Genomic DNA, 23,896 nt, shown 5'->3' with positions numbered 1-23,896 from the left:
AAGTAGGTATACCTCATTTTACCGATGAATTCCTTTGTCATTTCGAAATAATATTTTCTTCTATGCGCTGGCACTGGAGTTTGTCATTATAACTCATGCAAATGTCTTGAAGTACCCTGCTGCAGGAAGACAACAAAGACACATAACTTAAAAAACACAAATTTGCATAGCACATTGGAATGTAATAGAGTTTATTAAACCTAACAAAGTTTAAGGAACTTGTATTTTGAATTTGATTTACAAAAAGGAGATATAATCATTCAGTTTCCCTCGCGAGGGATATGACTATTTTAATCATGTAGTAGTCAATGGGTAGCTTCTATGATGAAAATATTCAACAGCCATGATTCTCCTTCCATACCGCAGTAGTCTCCAGTTCTGTCTTCCAGGAAGCGGATTTTATATTTTGGCATCAAGCTCTAAGGGAAAAACGATGCTAGTAGTAGACAATATGACAGCATAAGGAACCAAATTCCAACTGAAGCCATAGTAACCATGAAAATGTATCTTCCAGATATCTAATGCTGTTTGTTCTTTCAAGTGAGTGATAAATGTTGAAAATGTAACTTTATTATGATTTGAACTCAACTTCTCTGATAAACTGACTTATTGCACTGATAACGGTGAGAGGATTCTCTATATGTGCAGCATGACCAGAATATGGAATTTCAACTATTTCTGGAATGTTTGTAGTCTCTGTGCTCTGGCACATTGTGTCACACATCTGTTGAGCAATGTTCTTAAATTTAACATCTTTCTCTCCAACAATGAACTGAAGCGCTACTCTGCAGCTCTTCAGATCCTCCCATAATGGCCTGTTATACATTAAAAGGATAATTAGAACGTGGGGACTTGGTAAAGGGAAAAAACAGAAGATGAATTAACATGTTCTGGAATATGAGGATATCATTTGAAGATATACTCAAGTTACTGAGATAAACATATTGTCTTCACATCATAACATGCCGTCTAACTAGAGATCTACTTGGGATAGCAAAAGATCAGAATGCCATGGAAAAATCAACATCCAGATGAGAAGCATGACTCTTAAGGTTTCTAGGAAAAATATGAACATTTCGATCAAATTGATTAGAAATTACATGATGAAAAAAACAATTTAAGGGCCTGCTGTATCAATAGATTCTATGCAATTACTAATCCTTATGACAAATTCTAGCAGAAATTAATCACTTTTCAGTCTGGAATTATTTTCTCTCAAAGTGCAAACTTTTCCCTTTTCTTTACTGGAGAAGCTTTTGTCCATTAACATATAAGCATGCTATATCTGCTAATGTTCAGCAATTCTTCCCCTTAGCTCTTCTGAAACCAAATATGAGAATTGTGAAGTGACAGTCATGGCTGAAAACTGGAACCGACCCACTTAGACACTAGAGGCAAGAAAGACTCTTGTGAATGAAATTTCTTCCTAAAAGAATTGTCATTTATTTAGTTTATTAGTTTTTCCTTCTTGAACTTTCTCTTTTCCTTTTGCCTCTTTCCTGAAAAATAGAAAGGCAAATAAGAGAATTCACACCACAAATCAAAAATGGCAAAAGATTTCTCATCAACTTACGGCTGTCTCCCAACACTCAGATCTGCTAATACTCTCCCAAGATTTTTCAGATCACAATGCTGCAATCGGCTAGCAAGTATTTTATTGAAATGTGGATGAGCTCTTAAACTGCAGGATGCAAACATATTTAACATGTTAGCAATTGCTATGGCACAAATCATATAGCACATAACAAGAGTAGATATAAACTCCTATAGAGAGAATCTCATCAATACCTACCTATTCCAGAGATCTCCAGAATACCAAGCATCTAAAAATGGCTCTAAGCCAGATGCAGCAAAAGAGCAGGCGAAAAAATCATCCTTGGCTCTACGTACTTTTCTTGCCTCTTCATCTATCAATCCTGGACTTCCAGATATTATAACAGCTCCAGCAACCTTGTAATTGCATCTTAGAGCCATGTAGAGAGAAATCCTTGCTCCCATAGAATATCCAACAAGAACAACTTTTTGACACTGTAGACTGTCAAACAACTGCTGCAATATTTTTGCAAAGGCCATAATTGACAACCCTGGTTCCTCCAAATCAAAATCCTGGCCGAGCAACTTTGATCTTCCATGTCCAGGTAGGTCCACTGCAATGCATCTAGCTGAGCCTGATATAGCCTTCATAACAGAGATCCAATCTCCTCCAGTTCCAAGGAAGCCATGAAGAAATACTACTACACTACTCTGCATAGCTCAGATTGTGCATAAAAGTATATCATTGGGTACTTCAAGGTTAATGAGAAACAGAAAAATTGTCACCATGTTAAATAACAATATTTCTTTTTTGATAACCATGGTGTTTGAGCTAGCTGACGCACACCTCAACTAGTTCCACAAGATACCTGCCACCTCCCACAAGCAACAGGTACTAGGTAACTCTGTCCACCAAGGTTAGGAAAGATGAGAAGAAATCACCTAGTATTTTTGCCGCTGCTGGAATTTGAACAAGAGACCTCATGGCTCTCAACTCACTTCTTTGACCAATAGGTCACACCCTTGGGTGCTGCTAAATAACAATACTTTACAACCATAATTGCTAGAACTAGACTTAAAATGAAAGCAATCAAGAAGGAAAAATAAGATGACATCTGGTACCCATTGTCAATCGTTTTTCCCTATTTTTTGTCCAGCCAGATTCAGCATAATTAGATTGCAGTAAACTTCTTCAACTAGCTATTAAGCATTACCAGAAAACATAATTTGACTACTTACATCATCCTTCTTTCCAATTTCTTGCACGTTAAGACAGATGGAGGCACCTTCAAGATCTGCCACAAATTCATAAGCATGAAGTTCTCTGGAAGTACAATCAGGAACAACTGCATCTTGGTTGAACTGAAAATGCTGCAGGATTTGAGCAGCGTCAGTAACAGATGCCTCCACAACACCGTTGCAAGGATTATAGCCAATCATTAAAGGCCTTCTGCTAACATCTTCCCTAAGCCATTGATAAGTTCCAAGACCGTGGGCTACGCAAGAGTTCTCTTCCTTGTTAAGCATTCTTCCTGTATCTAACTTCATCAGGTCAACATACCGTGAGAACTGAATTAGAGCTGATAAACCCAAGGAACTTTCAAATGTGGCACTGATAACAGCCATCTTTCCGTGCTGGTGAGCCCATCGCGCAAGCAATGCTGCATATTCAAAACCGCCAACGACGCTTGGTTTGATAACCTGACATGATTTGGAAACTGCTTTTATTTGTAGTAACAAAGTCAGATCCAGTTACCTAGTTACTGTAACTGTAAGCCTACTTTGATCGAGATCCCAATTTTGATAATAACTGGACTTTGCCTTTGAAACTACAGTAGATGCAGCAATCATGAAGTTCAGTTTGTTATTTCAGTTTTCATACGTTGATATCCTTTCGAACATAGAATACAATAATAGGTACACAAGACAAAGTAGAAGATTCACTTCATATGAAGAATCTAATGACTGTCGCTGTAGTCATTATTATTTTTTTTCAAGATGGAGAGGAGGATGTGACCCTGCTCTCTGTCCTGTGCAAGTAAATGGATTTCAAAAGACCGGATGATCCATTTCATTAATTACTTCGGAACAATAAGATTGAAATTTTTATGCAGATCATTACAAGATTGACTCATACAGATACAAATCTAATAGGGAAGAATTCCTTTTTTTTAAAATAAGTATCTAAAAGGGATAATTTCCAAATATAATACCTATGTACAACAATTAAAAACATGCCACATTCTAAGTAATGATAGACCATAATACCCTGCAGACTTACAAAAGCAACTATCATTGGGTGATTGTACTTTACAAGCACTTTAAGGTGATTTTTTCTTATACTGTTGATAGTTTCATCAAGAGCTACTGGTAAGCCAGTCTCCTCGCAGAACTTGATTATGTCATCTTCATTATTAACAGGCTCCTGAAATAACCAAAAAATTATTCAAGTATCTAATATCATAGGAACTGAGAAATAATGACTGAGAAATGAATGCTTAACATATACGCAAACTACGATGTTGAATCGCCTGAGCATTAAACCAATGGTCGAGGGACAGGACACAAGCATACCATTTTCTAAATTACCAATCCCTGAAATTAGGTATCCAGTAGATTGAACCTATACAACTTAAAGATTATAATGCTGCCTCTTAGTTACGGTAGTTTAATGCCTTGGGATGTTATTTCTTTAATGGATTTCTTCACAAGTCACGTCTTATTATTGCCTTTTGCAACTATCTCACTTTTATTTTATTCAAGACTAATATCTCTTTGGTACCTCTTCAGTAATATAAGTATTCTAATATGCCAGTAATGCCTGCATATTTTGATGTAAAGACCAAGATATGTTGAGCTTCAGCACAAATATTGTTTTGAGTCTACAACATCAAAGGAAGGAAAGAGGGAAAAGAGGAAAGATCAATGGCTTCTAGAGAAATAGATGACAAGATGCATTTAAATCTGTTGACAAGCTTAATTGTAAGAGATGCATCTTAGTCTAATTACTAGATTGATTGTAGGAACTTTGTATCCCAATTAGCTGTAACTAAATATTCTCTCTAATTATTTTCTTTCCCAGAATAGTTGTAGAACTCACTCATGAGATGCAAGGATATACTGAAATACAAAGAAGCCTCTCTTTTCACTCAAATTCTACAAAATCTCACCCCCTCCATCTTGAAAGTGTTCTCAGTGGTTCTGGCCATAAAAAGGCATTTTGTTCCCTAACTGCTTGAAATTATGACTACCTTACAAACATCTAACAAGTGTTTTGGTGCATTACCTCAATATACTGCAGGCCACTATCTTTTACAGAAAGGCCAAATTTAACAGCTTCATCATAGTTCCAACTTCGATTTGCATCAGCACGCAGCTCAATCTCCCAACCAATTTTCTTTCTTACCTCCTTTATAATTGCAATGTCCACAGTGGGATCTGCTTGACGTGCTACCTGTGTGGAAAAAAAAAAGAAGTTAAACTTTTTACAAATTGGAATCATAAGAGCTGAAAGTTACAAAATTACTACCAAGTTTCACATTTTGAAAATGATACTCCCACCTTTAGCTTTATAGCAGTAAATCCTTCTCTGACAAGTGTTGTTGCAACAAGAGCCATTTCACTGGGACCACCATTAGACTCAAGCAGTGCACAAACTTTGACATCTAAAGAACTCTCAGTTGATTCTTCTGTTTGTACGCAGAGTACATTCAACAGGCTTGAACCTTCTCTAGCTGCAATAGCATTGAGGACAGCCATCTCTAGGCCAAATCTCACACTAGGGAAGATTGAATTGGGCTAGAAACGAAGTGAACATAATTCAGAAGTAATAAATTTGGAGAGAAATAAGGAGCAGCCTGGTGGACTAAGCTCCTGCTATGCGCGGGTCCATGGAAGGGTCGGACCACAAGGGTCTATTGTACCCAGCCTTGCCTTGCCTTGCATTTCTACAAGAGGTTGTTTCTACAGCTTGAATCCGTGACCTCCTAGTCACATAGCAGCAACTTTATAGTTACACCAAGGATCCCTGCAATTGCAGCATCTCTAGATGTTCCTATTACTATCCATCAAAAAGAAGATGCATCAACATACCTGGATACCTAACCTTTGCCACAGCCAACGAGAAAATGAACCCTTCAGCAAAGGAAGAGAGTGGTCAATAGTAGCTCCTTCCACAACATGAATAAGGAATTGAAGCTGCTCTTCCACATCAAGTAGGTTCTCCTGGTGGATCTCAAGTGGTGCAACCTGTTATATTAATAGATGACAACCCAGAATATTTCAGCTTTCCAGAGTTCTGTCTAGAAATTGGAGAAGAAGGCACGGGGACCAAGAGAGGGAGATGGAGGAATAAAGCCATACATTGTCAATAACTTTAAAGCTTATTCTTGAAAACTTGGTTTATCCAGAAAATCTAGTTTACAAGTTGAATATCTTATATGCTCTTCTTTTCTCTCAAGTGAAAAAGTAGAAACAGCAAGAAGACATGCTTTACTAAGTTAAATAGACTAAGTTGCCTACTTCAAATAGTATTTTCAATTAATGTTTCTGAAGCAACACAAGGAAAAGCTCATCAATTTACTATATATGATACTGTTAGGTTTACAATATTTCACACTTCCTCCTGACCCTACTTATTAGGCAGACGAGGTTTCCTTTTAATGACTCATGAATTATGCCTGTTCTGATTCAACTTCATAAACAAGCATGCCTAATCCCACAATATCTGGCTGTTCTGACAATATCATGTATTATTTGTATCTATGTACAAAAAGGAATGTTCAACTGAGCCTTCAACTACTGCACAGCTGCACCATCTGTGTCTAACTGAAATATCATAGTATGAAAAAGAAAACCTATCTTCAAAGCCTAAAAGCAAGTATTAGCAGTCACTTTTAGCTAAGCGTATCTCACTTCATCATTTCCTGTTGCAAGCTCCCAGCTACCACAGTTTTAGAGTAGCTAATTTATAACAAGCACAATACATTGTTTTTTGAGAAAGATGCACAATACATTGTTATTGACATTGGATTACATGTAACCCTTCTCTACGCTAAAAACTTCTCTTATTTCATAATTAATTTGCATGTATGATATAATGGGATTATTAGATAATAAGACCAATGATGCTTAGAGGCAAGGCCAAATGTGAGAATTACCATGCCATCCAACATCTGTTGTGACTTGTTATAAAGCCCATAATGAGAACTTAATATTTAAGGTCAACCTTTTTCCATAACCACTGACCACTTCATTACATTGACTGTCAATCATCCGTATGCAAGAGAAATTCATACATCAAGAAAGAGTAACATGATTTAGCAATCCCAGGACTGGAAAGCATTCACAAATAACGAGGGGAGTTGGATGAGAATATGGACTTCATAATCACCAACAACACTTCATGGTTTCAACCTCAATGTTATATACTATGCATATCATGATGTTTTAAATTTAGCAGTAACTGTGCACTCTAAGTAGGTATGTCGCTGTCACAGCCCAAGTCCATGGCACTTATTGTCTGCCTTGGCCCAACAGACCTCATAAATTTGTCCCTTGGGCTATGTCATCATCGAGTCCAAAAGCGTGGGTACCATGTGAACTAGTGCTCTATCTTATATAGCATTTTCTCTCTCTCTTTCAGATGTGGATTTGCCTAAGGTGTCATGTGTAACTCCACTTCATAAGCTTGTCATACTAGATGTCTACCCCTTCTTCCTAAAATGCTCTCATCAGTCCTCCCTCTGTCAAAGGCGTCAGATACACCCCCTTTTAGGAATTAAGTTTTCCCACTGAACTTTGAGCCACCATCATACTATGGGTATCTGACTCTGATACTTAATGTCATAATCCACATGTATTTTTCCACCGTGGTCCAACAGACATCACGGACTTGTCCCATGAGCTATGCGGTCATCAAGCCCAAAAGCACGAGTAATATGTTACTTGTGATCCATCTTATGTAGCAGTTTGCCTTTCTTTCCTTTCATTGCCTAAGGTGTCATTTGTCCCATGAGCTATGCGGTCATAAAGCCCAAAATCACGAGTAATCCGTGAACTTAATTTGTCATAATCCACATATACTGTCCACTGTGGCCCAACAGACATCACAGATTTGTCCCATGAGCTATGCGGTCATCAAGCCCAAAAGCACGAGTAATGCGTGAACTTGTGATCCATCTTATGTAGCACTTCACTTTTCTCTCCCTTCATTGCCTAAGGTGTCATGTGTACCCCTTTTCCAAAAAGCTTGCGTTTCTTTCCTTTTGACCCGTCCTCATTATCCTACCTTCCGTCAGGACAGTCACAATCGCATGAATACAGCTAATGTTATGTTTCTGATAAGGGTGCAGTACAGTTACAAGCACTTCATTTATCTTATTTTATTTGGTCAATATTTAGTACATTTTGGAGGATCGTAGAAAGTACTTATACCTATTTCATAACCACTCAATATTGATATGTAAAAGCAAACAAGGATCCATGTAACATAGCTAAATACTACCTACAAAAATTTCAAGAAAAAATGCTAGAATGCAGGCATCAAATAGCTTTTTAGTTACCGGACTATCTACAAATCAAGAGAACCTCCCCAAGGAGGGTGAGAGTCAAAAAATGGTTGTGAATTACCTCTCCGTATCCAGTATTACCATCTTCAAGACACAAACTTATAATGAAGCCTTCTCGGTGGTAGGTGGATCTGTGACTTGCAGAAGATGAAGTAGGAGGAGACGACAGCTGAATTCTACCATAAAACAGTATTGAGAAGTTGTGTCAACTTTTCAGGACCCCAGACAGAAAATGTCTGTGCAGTATATAAATGCTAACCTATAGTTTGAGTACTGCATTTTACCAACTTTGCTGGGTATGAACCCATCATTCATCGAATTCAAAACAGTTAGTTTTGAAAGGCTGTTGAAAGCATGATCCACTCCTTGCTGCGAAACTTTTCTCAGCATACTGAAAGAAGAAAATGTCTTAGTTGAGAATGTTATCACTAGTTAAAATTAATAAGACGTTGGACTTTTAACATAACTAACTACCTATGAAAGGCAGCATTGGCATCAATGGTGCTATCAACCTCTATGACAAAATCTTCCTTGTCTATTTGAGATGCTAATAGAGCATCTTGTAGTTCCATTTTGCTCTGTACTTTCAAATGCTTCACACTGCAAACAAAGTTAACAAATTCAAGGAACCAACTTTGATTAATATGGGCTGTAAAAAGGCAATATCAACTTTAAACCAATATTTGTATCAAACTATTAGAAGAAACTTGTCTAAGTTCATTAAAACGAATTTCTTACCAAAGAAATAAGTTCTAGAAGAATGCAATGATAACTTTGTGATATAAGACACATAATTATGGTGTGAGAAACAAGCCATAAGACAGTATGGGATAATATAAAATGGCACCCCAACAGTCTAACTTACCCTCGAATAACTACTCTTTTCTATTTTCGGCAACCATTATGGCAGTACAAGTTGTATTTCAACTGAACATTCTGGCCACATCAAACCCTTTTTATATGACTCTTCTAGCTGCACCGCGTTTCTTTCTGGTAATCATTTTGGCAAAAACCTCTTTTCTATGATTGCTATAATCTTTATGAAGAGATATTCCTATATACATCTTGAGTCCAAATACTTTGTAAGTAGATAAAGCACTAAATATCATAAAAGGGGGAAATATCCTGATGCAACACTGATTCCAATGCTAAGAAGCTGTGAACCTGCTTGCTGGTATAAAGCTCCCTTACACCCTAAGACACGTATTGTTCAGGGAAATCAATTCGAAGGGGAGAAACAGGTTCCTCGTCATACTTGAGCAGGACCTGTAATAGATGTTTCATGAACAACTGACTATACAGGAAAGAGGAAAAGAAGAAGAGATCTAATGGAGCAACTGACTATACAGGAAAGAAGAAAAGAAGAAGAGATCTAATGGAGCAACTGATAGAAACAGAGATGCTACAGATAAATTGGCTCTCTATCAGTTAAAAAATAAATGTCCCAGAATCCAAGTAGGAGATAAGGCGAGCAGTTTGGGTGAATCATAGAAATGTGTGTTCTTCAGGAAAATTGAGTCATGCACATACCGTGCTCAAGAACGAAGCACTGGAAGGCAAAGTCCAAGATGGGATAACATACACTGTGAAAGAGTAGCAATCAAAGAAGTCAATGAGGAGAATAGATTGTTGTACAGGGAGACATCTTAAGGATATTTGTACAAGTTGTTCACAATACTCTGGCACCTAGTTTGATATTGTTGAGTCCCACATCCGAGTAGGAGGTGTAATTTAGTCTCTTTATATGTTCTTGGGCAATCCTCAAAGCTTATTTGGAGGAGTCAGGTCCAAGGCCCACTTTTTTGTTGTTGTATCAAAGTTAATCCCATGTAAATTATTAGTTCACCCAATGTTGGACACTCATATTATATTTTTCATGCTCTAGGTGTCCAGTCCTGAGCATGGGAGGGAAGGATGTCGAATCATACACCAGTTTAGGAGGGGTAATTTAGTCTCTTTATATGGTCTTGGGTGATCCTCACTACATGAGCTAACTTTTGGACTTGAGTTAGGCGTAAGGTCCATTTTTTTTATCAGTTACCTCATAGGAATAATCTTATCAGGAATAAGAAGATAAGAAGGTCAAAATTGGCAGAAGCAGCAGAAAATCAAGATGTAACTTTAGAGCTGAAAACTGGAAGTGAAATTGTGACATTAATACAAAATTAAAATCATATATTAACAGCAATATATAAGTAACACAAACAATAAAATAAATTGATGTTTAATGGAAGTGGCAACAAACATTTCTTACCCATGTGCCATGCATAGGTTGTGAATTGAAACATTATGAGATGTGTAGAAATACTGGTCTAAAATGCTTCTGGCAGTCATATTCGCAAGAGGAAGGAGACTGAATATGGCGCCACCACGGTTGTTAATAACAACTATAGTCATGGGCTTCCGCAGCATCCTTCAAATATAAAAGAAATATGTATCATTTGGTGAGTATAACTTTTCATGTAATTTTCCATACATGAAGCAGAAAGATGTTTAACATAATAATATATCATCTAAATCATATGTTATGTTAGAAGTCAAAATCAAATATAGCCCATCAGTCCACCACATGAAAAATTCAAGCATGATTCATATGAACTGTCCAAGGAACCAAAACAATCAACTACCAATCATAACAAGCAATGGATAAGAAGGAATACAGTATTAAAGGAGCATGCATAAGCAGTAGGAACTTGAGAAAAAAGACTTCCCTTCTATGAAAACAAGAAGTCCAGTTAAGATATTGAAGAACCAATCAGTTTGAATTGCACTTTGATGGTAGTAACACAAGTACAAGGCAGAGAAGCAAAAACCCAATAAACATGAAAAAGGAAGTTCTGCAGCATCAATAAATACTAAAAAAAGAGCAAATTAGAGAAGTAGCAACAGTGGGGGTTGCTTTATGACATGTTCTATCTAAAAACCAAAAGGCAAATAAGGATAATGAAAAAGAAAACTAAAAATGGTAATTTCACAACATAGCTTCATTTTTCTATAATAATGCATGTCACTTGAATGAGCTCTAACAAAGCAGCATTGAAGGATGTTAAACAGAAAAGAAAGAGAAGAAAAATAACACTACTCACTGCTTTCTCAAAAGGGACAGCCCATTTGTATCATGCAGAAAAGAAACATCTCCAACTACACAAAGTACCTAAAAAGAAGCACAATGTTAAATTCCACAATCATCTGTGAATAAAGCATGAAATAACAGAAGAAAAATCTCCAGAACAAAGGTGAACCACAGAAAAAGGAAAATGATATCACTTCAAGCTAATGATTTTGAAGGTTGAACATTGAACAGGGACAGGAAGCTAGAGCAAATTGAACTGAGTGATAATCTAATTGCTAAGAATTGTATTAGTTTCAGAAACTAAATGGGCTTTGAGCAGTCTTAAAAAATATATGAGGTGTCTTTGCCAGCCATAGTGGAGTGTGATATTCATATTTTATACTACTTTTCATTGGTCCCAGCCGATTCTATATCTTACATCACACCTCAGCCACAAAAAGCTATAAAATAAATCACCATAAGAATTGTAGTGAGAAGTAAACAAAAGTAACCAAACTTCAGTGACCACATACAATGAAAAAAAGAAAAGGCCAACATAATGGGAGTTCTTATTACACTATATTTTTGGTAAGAGCAACATGATTCTTAATTAGATTCCAATGAATGATTAATAACCAAATATTGTTATTTAGATCAAAGTTTAATCCACTCACTCTTTTGTTGCATCCAACTGCGAAACCAACAGCTGTGCTAAGCAGACCATCAATACCACTAGCTCCTCTGTTAGCAGTGACCTGAATAAAGTGGCAAGTTAACTCTGAGCTGAATATGACTTCATCCTGGGTACGTTCTTTCCAGTTAAAGTTACACGCATACATGTCTGCATCACGTATTGGCATGCTGTTACCCAAAAATACAGCAGACTCGCAGTGAATAGCTTCCAGAGTCATTTGTGCAACGCAAGGCTCAGTCAAGGAGTACTCAGAATTGATTAGAAATGAGATATCCCATGCAGCCTAGATAACAGGAATGGATGTCAATAAAATAACTAAGATTGTGGCAAGGAATAGTTATGAGAATAGGATGAATAATAAACACAAGATACAGTCATACTATAAGAGGAACCAGTAGCTCAAACAATTACTACCTGACTTAACAAGAAATAAACATGCATTTTCTCTCCCTCGAGAAGCTTTCAAAAATAATCACATCATAATTGAGGATTTCTTTTTATGACAGTGGTGTTTAGGCCAGCTCACACTCACCTTGATTATTACACCAGGACCTTCTACCCTCACCAACACTGGCACCAAGTAACGTTGTCACCGAAGGGCGAAGGCTTAGGCAAATGGGAAAAAAAATCACCTAGTGGATTATGCCTGAGACCTCATGGTTCTCTTCTACTTTATTGACCACTAGACCATATCTGTTTTTATAACTCAGTGTCTGGGCAACTTGCGGGCACCTCGACGAATTCCACGATATACCTGCTACATGCCACCAACAATAAGTACCGCGTACTGTGTCACCCAAGGTTTAGGCAACTGGGAAAAAAATCACCTAGTGGATTTTGCCTCTGGTGGGATTTCAACTTGAGACCTCATGGTTCTCTTTTACTTTATTGACCACTAGACCATACCTTTTTTTATAACTGTGGTGTTCGGGCCAACATGAGCGCACCTCGACCAATTCCACAGGAGACCTGCTACCTCCCACCAGCAATAGGTAATGGGTACTCTGTCCACCAAGAATTAGACACATGAGAAAAATCACCTAGTATTTTTTTTCTCCGCTGGGATTTGAACCTAAGACCTCATTGATCTCTTCCCATGTCATTGACCACTAGGTTACACCCTTGAGTGCCAGTAGTCCATACCCTTGGGTGCATTAGAACTAAGGATTTTATGTAGCATCATATTAGTGTATTCTAATAAACTTGCAGGCAGGCACTTAATAGGACTCCTAAGTCTTAATTTAGTTGCTCATAGCTTTGTCCGAAGTTTTGCAATGCCATGCAGGCAATATCTGGAAATGTGGAATCTGAAAAGTCAGATGCATAACTAACACTGGCAATAGATTTAGAGATACATGTCTAAAGAATATATGCATATTTGATATCACATGCGCTTGCAGACAAAGCAGACAGTTAGATTGATAGACAGAGAGAGAGAGGGAATTAGGGAGGGAGGGAGGGAGAGAGAGAGAGACAGAGAGAGAGAGGGAGGGAGGGAGAGAAATTCTTGGAAAATATTAAAAGTTCAGCTTCGATCTACACATCTCATAGTACTTTAAGACTAGCTCTATAATATCTAGTACAGTAAAATGATAGAGCTGCAATTAAGAGTTGATGATGTCAGAGTTATCCTTTTCAATCTTTTACTTATATCTGGAGGAAGGGACAGAGTAGAAGTTCAAGGAAATATGTCACATACAGGAAATATAGACATTATACGCAGATTCATAATTTGCAGTATGGAAAACAATACGAAGTCAATTAAATTACATACCACACTGTTCAATGCTTGTAAAAGACATTCCCATTTTCTCCTAGTATGTGGTGTACAAGCTGTGATCAAATAATCTGCAAACTGAGGAATCGCACACTGGATTCTATGTGTTACAATATGTGAAGGATCATGACGACTTGGATGATTGTCAACCAATATATATGAACATGGAAAACAGCTCTCTAGCAGTTGAGCCACACGCTTGCTTGTTATCCGACTTCCAATCTGTTATATGTACCAACTGAATGAATTCCCTTATTTGGCCACAATTAACTAAATGCATGTACCATGAAGCATATGTACCATGAAGCATAATTTCATATACATAGAATTTAACAGAATATATTGTGCCTGCTCGTTGAAATCCAACTTAAGAAATACTAATTTCGTCTCCGGGACATGATTCAAAGAATATAAAGTTTCCTACAAGAAAACAGAATCACTCAAAGTTATCTGCAAATCAACTACACCCCAGCAAATTGTGAATGTCAGTATAAGAGGTCAAATGTTTTAGTATTGTATGTCTAATTGCTTAGGGATGGCAATGGGGTAGAGAGGGGCCAGGCAGGGCAACCAGGGGAGGACATAAATGGGGCAGAGAAGGGCAAAATTTATTTTGGTAAAAATTTCATTGGGGCAGGTCAGGTGGTGGGTTTTGGAGAAACAGGCCTAAGCCCACAAAAGTTAGCAGAGTAGCGATCATGTTATAAAAACTTATATACATTCTGCTCTATACGAGTACATTTCATTACAACGTTAGTATATAATGTCTTAAAGAAATAAGGATCATTATCAACAGAAAAGGGGAAAATTACAGTGTCTTAAGGAAAGATTATTCAGTAGCTACATGTAGATATGTTACCAAATTTAAGAGGAGCTGGCGTTATAAATGCTCACACCCAATTTACAAGACTGGATCAAAAAGAAACATTTCTATTATGTGTCAAATAGACAACCGTTTAATTTTAATATAATAAAAGTTTAATTTTACCTATCATAATTGTATGTCTATTGCTTTAGTAAAAGCAAAGTAACAAATGCCAAGATGGGGACCAGAAAGATAATTGTTATAGCCCTTGGATTGAATGAGAGAATAAGGCAAGGTTACTATTATATATGTATTCTACTTTCTGGACACTCATCTATTACTTAACCTATTTCTATTCTAGATGAAGCATCTTTGTAGACGATACTCCATCTATCTTAATTGTTTGCGTTCTGACAGTGCAATCTCGTTTAATCTATTTCATCTTCATTCTTCTTATGAATGCTAATTTGCAGGCATATATTTTATTTTTTTGACAACCAAGAAATCTGTCTGTGACCCGCCCTTTGGACCAATCACGGCCTTCTAAACTCGGTGGATAATGGGCCCACCCCTCTACCCTTCTCCATCTAAATACCGGGCTCGTTTTGCATGTGGCTAGAACCTACGGCCTAAGCCACAAATTTTGCCACTCGCGCTAGGCCTTGGGGGAATTTGCAGGCATATATTTACACTTCTACATATCCTAAGACCTTAGTTTATCAGGTATTTCTCCATAATTCAAACTATAGATTGACTTGGGAGATCTCTTTATATGACTTGAGCAATCGTCACCTCTTGAGCTAACTTTTTGGATTGAATTAGGTCCAAGATCCATTTCTTTAACATAACTCATTAGTGTAATGTCACAATAATTGTACAACTTTATATATATCCTTTGTCCTTATATATCGAAATCAAAGTAGTCTTTCCATATATATCAAAATCAGAGTAGTCTTACCTTATATATCGAAACCAAAGTAATCTTTCTCCACTCATTTGATTATGATATTGGACTGTTTAGCTAGCCATATACAACCAGAAGGTTCCATATCATTTTCAGAACAACAAGAGAAACTAAGACAAGCCATCCATCATTAAACAAAACAGACACTGCGGAAAGGTCAATAATCAGCAATAATGAAAGACCCAGGTAACTAATTCTCTTACGAGTAATTCCTATTTCAATCACAAAATACGTTGCTCCAATTTGCCCCAATTTCGAAGGATAGAACCAGAAGTATTATTCCCATCCTACTAGCTATATTTTTATTTTGTTAGATACAGGCATGAAATGGAGAAAGTGAACCAATGACATCTTCTCCTAAGGAGTCAAGAACCAATGACGGAAACAGGTTCATCCCAAACACAGTACATGCAGCTAGATCAGAGAGTAGCTACTCAAGCACATACCTGGATTATCACATCCGCCTTCATCCAATCCTTGATGGAGTCTGAAAGTAGCATATGATCTAGATGATCGATGAAAAGAATTCTATCTTCAAATTCAGGAAATGGAACAAAATATTTTCTCAGTCGGAGACCTGACAGAATGTCAACTACAACGGGCCATGAAAGGTGTTTAGCAAGGAGAAGAGCAGCCCATATATCATCCTCCCGGTGTATAGCGCCAAGCAACAGAAAGCCTCTACTTGCCTTATTTATCACTTTCAGAGCTTCATCCATGAAGGTATTGTAATTGCATCTATAAGAATGTTGAACTCGGATATAGCTGGTAAAAGGTACACTGGTAGACATCCAAGAGTCTAACCCTCTTAAACAAATAGGGTTCCATGTTCTTGGACTATTTTCCAGTGGTTCTCGAAAAGGACAGTTGATATGAACTGGACCACTTGGTGAAGAAGTTGCAATATTAACAGCAGAGTCAATGGAGGTAAGCACCATTCTTGCAGAAATATCATCACTGGGCACAGGAAGACTAAGGAAGTGCCTCACAAATGGACCGAAATGATTGACCTGATTGATGGCTTGGTTTGCTCCACAATCTTGCAGCTCTGGAGGTCGATCTGCTGTAAGTAACAGCAGGGGAACAAATTCTTGACTGGCTTCCACGACCTGTGCATTTCCATAGAACAGTTTTAAAAAATGACTTGATACAACATTGCAACTAAATAGAATCCTACCTTCAAGAAGAAGGGGAATCTCTAAAGAAAATTAAAAATTTTCTGCAAGTATAAGTGGATGCTGTAGAGAGAAATGTAAAATGATGCATAACTTTTTTGACTTTTGAGAAAAGGTAACTGTTGTAAAATGAAGCATAATTAGGACACATAACTTTCTCAGGATAATACAACATCTTACCCCATTGCAATATACGATACATTTAAACTGATACAAGCATGTTCATGCAGCCGCAGATATATATCTCCTAAAGAAGTAGCATTCTAGCAAACAATTGCAAATATTGTCATGTGAATCAAGCTGGCTGTTTTATATAAGCTACTTCTGGAATATAGCTTCGTAAATTAAATTTGAATTAACATGTAAATAACGAGGAAACATAATAGTAATGAAAACTGCTGAAGTTAAAATGAATATTTAATCTTAGTACTCACAGCAGGATGAAGATTTGAAACTGCTGTGCCTGATGACGTGATGATTACAGCGGGTTTGTGAGAACTTCTGGCAAAACCAACGGCATGATATGCAAGTGAGCGTTCATCGATGCATGCAATACAACTTGTAGTAGGATGAGTAGAAGCAGCAATAGCAAGAGGAGATGACCGTGATCCTGGAGCTATACAAAAATACTAGATATGAAAGAATCAGATACATGTAGTCCAATTAAATAAAATTTATGAAGTTACAGATATTCTTACCGTCAGACCAAGTCGAGTGCATTCCTCAATTATAAGTGATGCCCACAAGATATTGATGTTTGCGCAATCTTTCAAGCGGCAACTGAATTGAGTGTGATCATTCTGCCGAGCCTGAAAACAGTAATGACCATGTGAGAAATATAGAAGAAAAATATTAGTGAATTGTGTCTCTATATTATTACACTCAGACCCTATTTATAGACGGTTAGACACTATAATACAATCCTTTTACAAGTAGGATACTCCATACTAATCTTTTTCCAAGTAGAATGCTATATGCTATCCTTGTTCCGATTCCTATTCTAACACCCACCCACCCACCCACCCCCTCAAGCTGGTGCATACAAGTTATATGTACCGAGCTTATTTCAAATGTAACTAATACAAAGATCGGTGAGGAATCTGGTGAAGATATCTGCAAGTTGATCCCTCGACTTCACAAATTTAGTAACTATATCTCCGGAGAGTATCTTTTCTCTAACAAAGTGACAGTCAATCTCAATGTGCTTAGTCCTCTCATGAAAAACTGGAGTTGATGCGATATGAAGGGCCGCTTGAATATCAAACAGAAGTTTCATCTAACCAATTTTTCCAAATTTTTGTTCTCTCAGCAACCGTTTGGTGCACACAAGCTGACAAGTCACTGGATCGAGCAACCACACTTTGATCTTACTCTTACTGGACACCAAATTACCTCCAACTAAAATACAATATTCGGATGTAGAATGAAAAGGCCTAAGAAAACTGGCAGGAATTGGCTCACACACTGACACATGGTATTAACGTGATCGTTGGGACCTTAGATCTAGCTGCGCATAAGGGATCTGCAATCAGCAATGCTGATTGGGCTTTGGTCACCAGAGGTTGCTGGACCTTGTAGTGGTGTTGGATTTTACCCAACACCAACGAAAATAGAAAGAGAAATGGGTAGTCACCAAATTCGCACAGTGAATCGCTGGAATGGTGCACCGTGATACATTAAGAAAGTGGTCGGAAAGAGGCTATGCATGCAGCGCGTGGTGTAGATCTCGCCGGAGAAGGCTGCTTTAGACAACGCCTAGGAGCGAGTGGAAGGTTTTCTGCTGGTGGAATTTTGTGGGTTATGGTTGCGACTCACGAGAGGCTGGGGGACCTGTGGTGGTGTTGGTTTTCGTACAACACTAATGATATGGGGTTGACACAAACACAACCTTAGAAACAACAGCTGTTTTGACCTTATTTTCTTACAATCATTTTTTGTCGGTCCCTCTCAACTTGATTGTTTTTCATGCATTTTTCATTAGCCCTATTTTTGTTAACATAATCATTAGCCAGACGGGCGACACATATTGTCTAGAGTTGTCTGCCGGCAGTCGAAGCATTTTGATTATCTACCAGATCATAGAAGCTCTGATACCATGTGAGAAATATAGGAGAAAAATATTATTGAATTAAGTCTGTACATATACTAAGACCCTATTTATAGACACTACAGTACAATTCTTTTCCAAGTAGAACTTTATATACTATTTTTTTTCCTAGTCCTATTCTAACAGACCCGAAGTAGTACCTCGAAGTTTCAGTTGAGCATACATCAAAAAAAACAACTAGAATGAAAGTCGCATTTTCGAGAAAAAGAAGACCCCGCCACGACAAGTTGTATATAATTTCATTAGTCATGAATTCAACCAATAACTTGGATACAGATAGAAATGTCATCTATCAAAAGGGCTTCATATTGCTCATAGTGCATACAAACATATTATGAAATGGAAAACACTAACTTTAGTATCTCTAAAACAAAGATTTAGAGTGATTTGTGACAATTCTTATGATGCTGAAAAAGGCAGAAAACTTGCCCAAATATCAGAAAAGCTTCATCAATATGAGCTAGCAAAGGAATAACATAGAAAGGACAGGCTCACTAACTAATGACTGACAACTGAAAAATAAAGCCTTTAGAGGTTTTAATTGTAATAGTTTATCAGTCCTGAGCAGTCCAATAAATCAAAGACTACCTCAACGACGAATGACAGTGGCCTTCAAATGAAAGAGGAATACAGAAGTAATTAAACTGGATAGAAGAATGACAAAAGGAAAATGGAAAAATCATCTCAGTTTCGAACCTGAAAATCACAAGACATAAAAGACGGAAGACACAAAAGAAGCTTTCTATATGAAAAATTATTTGGTTCACTACAAGATTGAGAAAGGATTTTGAAACAGCGAATTTCAGAATTCATAATTTCAAATATGTACAATAGGTTCAAATATGGGATCTTTGTTCATGTCAAATTGCTCAGGCCAAAACCATCTGCAATAGCCTATTAGGCTTTGGTGTGATAAGAGGCAATTTTTTGGTTGCTAATGCAATTGAATTTAGGATAAAGATATTCTTGCACATGATACAAAGATGTTTCACCAAAATGAGGATAGGCCACTTTCTCTTTGGTATAAATATTTTGCAAACTAATATTCATCTGGTCAATGCAGGATTAGTTAAAGTCAAAAGAATAATACCCAGCATTAGATCTACTGCTGAGCTTTTTCTCATTAACCTCAAAACTAAGGACATCTAAAGAGAACATAGGGAAAAATATAACCTACTTCCTCAAATGTGGTAATAGGGCATTTAGATGCTAATATATGTTTAACTAAGAGGAGAACAATAGCTAACTTCGTTTTTTTTTACATTATAAAAGAAAAAGCTATTTTTCCCCCAAGTTAGAACATAATGGTAATTTTCTTGTCAACTCAAACCTAGCTTTTTTTGGGTACTTTTATTGTAAACATGAGGTTACCCTATCTGAGGATACTGGTATGGAAACACATCGGTGTTAAATCACCAAATTAGCTGATGAGCAAATGCAACATTACCGGCATCATATTTGCTGGATATATATCTTCCAGAATCTTCATGCTTGAATATTAAGTAACCATCTTTACCGAAAACCACCACCATCACCACCCGGTTTTATAGTACTAAGACATATTTAGCATAACATAAATAAACATAACTAACCAGAGAGTAAAAGAAATTTGTATTCTCATTTCTCTAAACATAATATCTGCTAGAATTTTGGCTATAAGCACATTCATGTAAAGATATTCATCATTCCAAATCATTCCCAAGTTACAACAAATCTATGAACATGATCTGCAACTCATTTAGCATCATATGTAGCACAAAGAAGAAGATAATATAAAAGAAAGGGAGCACGTGCCATTTCATATTCATAAATTAGCATACCATGTTATTCGAAATTGCAAGAGCAGGTGATAGTCTCACAACAAACTGGCTGGAATAGCATGAGGCATCTTTCTGCGTGAAGCAAATACAATTAGAGAAAATAAATTAGTAAATAAACAAAGCACGTTCATGAGTGTTAAGAATGTGATCTTTCATTATCTACTGGCGGAAGACAGATCATTACTTGTTGCATCTCAAACACGAGACATGAAAAGTATCTGAGGAAGGATAATTACCAGGATAAAGGGGATACCAGTTTCACAGCACCAGGCCCAACATATTTTTCGAACAGTTTCTGAAGATTCGAGTATACCTATAAAAGGAATTAATCAGTGATCTTCGAAAGCAAAAACATGAGTGGAAGTGTTGATATTCATGATAAACAGTCATGTAATGGAGTCAACATCAATCTGTAGAGTCTTGTTATCAAATTAAGAAATTGCCAGTGCAGAAAAGCACTCTAGCAACAATAACTGTTACAAAGTACATCTGGAAAGTCGTAATACAGTGTATATGATTGTCCTTTATCAAGGAAGAGTAGACAAGTATTTGTAAGGCTGGAGAAACAAGAAAGAGTTTTGAGCATAAACCTTATGGTGTGCTTCGGCTGGAAATTGGAAGAAAGGGGAGCAGCGAAGGGAAAGCATATGGAAGGAAAGAGTTCACATTGTTTGGCACAAGAGAAGTTGGAGGGTATTAGTTAAAGGAAGTTATGTGGGCTCAGGCATTCCCTAATTTTTGAAATCTTTGTGAAATCCAGAAATGTATTCCCTTTTCAACCCTTACGAAGGAAAGGATCAAAACGAAATTATTGCATTTTCTTAAAGGAGGTCAAGGCAAAGTGTTGGTTCCTCCATTATTTCCACTTCCTCCTTTCCTAGGGAATACCCCTTGGTCATAGTGCAATCTTGAAACTTAGTATTACCATTTGGACTTGTCCCTCCTGTGCATGGACTTTTCTATCAGTCGCACCAATGTGATTGCTGCAGCATCCATCTTCTTCAAAACTGAAGTTACGTTCAGCCTGAATTGAGAAAAGGCTGAGTCAGTTGTACATAGCATGATGACATATAAAATAACAATACTCAAGATATTATTGGGCTTTTGAAAAAGCAGACACTTCCAGTATTATGTGTATTGTTAACGACTCCTGATAACAAGAGCAACAGGAGTCAAATTTAGTCACATAGATTTGTTTTCGGGAATATATCCCTAGTATGATACCTAATTCAGGGAAAATCCTAGGGTTGTGATTCCACCAATATGAGAATGAATGTAGGACACTAGAGGCCCAACATATTTTAAGATTAGATTAAAGCCACACAAAACAGGGTAAGATTAGAATTGATCACCTTAGATAGACGGTGCAGGTCACACACAAAGATGATAAAGTAAAAGAATGTGTATCGTCCACATAGACCTCCAAATTCACCACCTCATTGATGCAACACTATGATGGCTTAAGTGCTAAGGGGGACAAGGTGGATTAAAATCACATGTACGGTAGTTACCTCAAAAGACTTATAGATTTAAGTAAGACCAGCAGAAGAGTAGCAAATGATCCATATAGGCGATACCTAGTAGGTTTTAAGGCTTAATTGTTGTGACACCTAATCATATGAAGTAGGAATAAGTGTGAGATTTAGAGAACTTTTAGGTTTAGACCATCCTTAAACCACTTTAAAATGAATTATTTACCAGCATAGGACTAAAATTGGCTGGATTAAAGTGGAGTGAATATAAAGGATTCAGATGTCTGAATCCAACTAGTTTAGGATTGAGTAATAGTTATTGATTGATACCCGTAACGATATGCAGGAGGTCCCCTCATCTTGAGACTTGAGGTGACTCTGTTCTGATATATGAGTGAAAGTTGTCATTTATAGAGTTAGGAAAAACATGGTTTAAGCTTTTAACAAATAACATAGGTGAAATCAGACATCTCTTTAAACTTTTACTATTATGGTTGTTGAACTAAATATATACAAAGCATAAGATAATAAGATGAGGAATGAAAAGTTAATTTCCTTTTTCACCTTGTTATTTTCTTATACTTTTTGATATGTTATTCCTTACATCAAACCAAAAGTACAGTTTTTTATCTGGATGTTAAGAGAGCCATCGGTTTCAGATTATCTGGCTTCTCAGAGAGAAAATGGAAGAAATGATTTGTTACTAGAACAAACTTCTGAGCAGTAGTAGAACAAAACAAGACTACTCGTAATGACGCAAAATATAACAAGGTTAGGCCAGATTGAAAGAACATTTAATCCCCTGAAATTAAGGTTTCTTAAATGGGAAAGTTGACCAAAGACAACTTGTTGTAAGTAGCATAAATAGCCACATTTGCTTCCCTAACTCTACACTAGTTAGTGTGAGCACTGAGAAATCACTTCAAGCAAGGCCTCTACACATAATATTCATGCACATTAGCATTTCACAATTGCTCCCTTTTCTTTGAACCGGTTCAATGTGGCTGATACACTTCAAGAAGAAGGATAGTTGAGTAGCAAAGAGATGACCATGACATCCCAGGAAAAAGAAACTCTCATGCTACAGTTGAACTTAAGAAAAACTTCAGGTCTAAATCTAATAGTCACAGACAATATATGGAAATAGAATATTACCTGCAAAAGTGATGACTCATATTTTTGAAGAGCCTCCTCAAAGGTACACAAACAAGTGTCATTCCATGCCACCATTGCAGATAAGATAGAAGCACCTTCAAACTCCACTAGTTCAATCTAAGGTGATATTAGTTCAACACATAAATAACAATGAACATTGGATAGAATGGAGGAATTATTCAAGCGTAAACCATGGCCATGCAAGAAGATCTCACTTACCTGGGGAACAAAGAAGTAGAATAACCCAGCTTCTTGCTTCATGGAAGAAGATATTGTATCAAAACGTAGGTCCAAAAAGCCATAAGCCACCACGGGTGTTGATTCAACAGCACAACATCTGCAGCAGCACTAGTGTAATATTAACCTATTGATGTCTACTAAAGACGACAGAAAAATCACATCTTCTCTTCATGTGATTGTAAAGTGTGGAATCATGATATTTGTAACTCATCCTCTTTCTTAAGAGATATCAGAATCACATGTGATTTTCTTCTGAATGACAGAAAGAGGGGTCAAACAACAACTGGCTCACTTCATTGAGGTACAAGTCAAGAATTAACCCCTTATAATCGATATTCGAGATGATTACTAACAACACACAAATGCTGAATCAGAATTTTCATGTTTCTGGAACTACAAGGACATAATCACAGTTTTAGCCATTATAATGTGATAACCACCAGACGTGCAGAGAGGCCATTTTATAACCTATTTGGATTCAATATCGCAGAAAACTTCCAAGAGTTGCTCTCTCCACCCCCCCCCCCCCCCCC

At 37.1% G+C, this 23,896-nt stretch overlaps 1 protein-coding gene across 4 annotated transcripts in view; it reads right to left on the bottom strand.

The window, feature by feature from the left end:
* Positions 1-174: 174 nt before the first annotated feature.
* Positions 175-23,896, bottom strand: part of LOC107017693 (protein PHYLLO, chloroplastic) — a 26,210-nt gene continuing 2,488 nt past the window's right edge. Inside the window, exons 4-26 of one of the 4 annotated variants that reach the window (XM_015217916.2) lie at positions 23,343-23,460; positions 23,124-23,240; positions 21,422-21,520; positions 20,750-20,809; positions 20,497-20,568; positions 17,268-17,378; positions 17,004-17,198; positions 15,841-16,503; positions 13,623-13,847; positions 11,829-12,131; positions 11,189-11,256; positions 10,357-10,515; positions 8,577-8,702; positions 8,362-8,493; positions 8,164-8,278; positions 5,626-5,781; positions 5,095-5,331; positions 4,820-4,987; positions 3,815-3,958; positions 2,773-3,234; positions 1,793-2,244; positions 1,574-1,681; positions 175-815 (exon numbers count right to left, since the gene is read on the bottom strand). In XM_015217916.2, coding sequence (XP_015073402.1) covers positions 572-815; positions 1,574-1,681; positions 1,793-2,244; positions 2,773-3,234; positions 3,815-3,958; positions 4,820-4,987; positions 5,095-5,331; positions 5,626-5,781; positions 8,164-8,278; positions 8,362-8,493; positions 8,577-8,702; positions 10,357-10,515; positions 11,189-11,256; positions 11,829-12,131; positions 13,623-13,847; positions 15,841-16,503; positions 17,004-17,198; positions 17,268-17,378; positions 20,497-20,568; positions 20,750-20,809; positions 21,422-21,520; positions 23,124-23,240; positions 23,343-23,460 — 4,534 coding nt within the window. In that variant the 3' untranslated portion in view covers positions 175-571. Of the gene's footprint in view, positions 816-880; positions 1,500-1,573; positions 1,682-1,792; positions 2,245-2,772; positions 3,235-3,814; positions 3,959-4,819; positions 4,988-5,094; positions 5,332-5,625; positions 5,782-8,163; positions 8,279-8,361; positions 8,494-8,576; positions 8,703-10,356; positions 10,516-11,188; positions 11,257-11,828; positions 12,132-13,622; positions 13,848-15,840; positions 16,504-17,003; positions 17,199-17,267; positions 17,379-20,496; positions 20,569-20,732; positions 20,810-21,421; positions 21,521-23,123; positions 23,241-23,342; positions 23,461-23,896 lie in introns of those variants that run through there. The other 3 variants (XM_015217918.2, XM_015217917.2, XM_027916087.1) reach the window with 3 other exon arrangements.

Source organism: Solanum pennellii, chromosome 4 (assembly GCF_001406875.1).
Source record: "Solanum pennellii chromosome 4, SPENNV200".
Classification (NCBI taxonomy): domain Eukaryota; kingdom Viridiplantae; phylum Streptophyta; class Magnoliopsida; order Solanales; family Solanaceae; genus Solanum; species Solanum pennellii.
The sequence above is the reverse complement of the archived record's forward strand: the minus strand, read 5'-3'. Positions and strand labels throughout refer to the sequence as shown.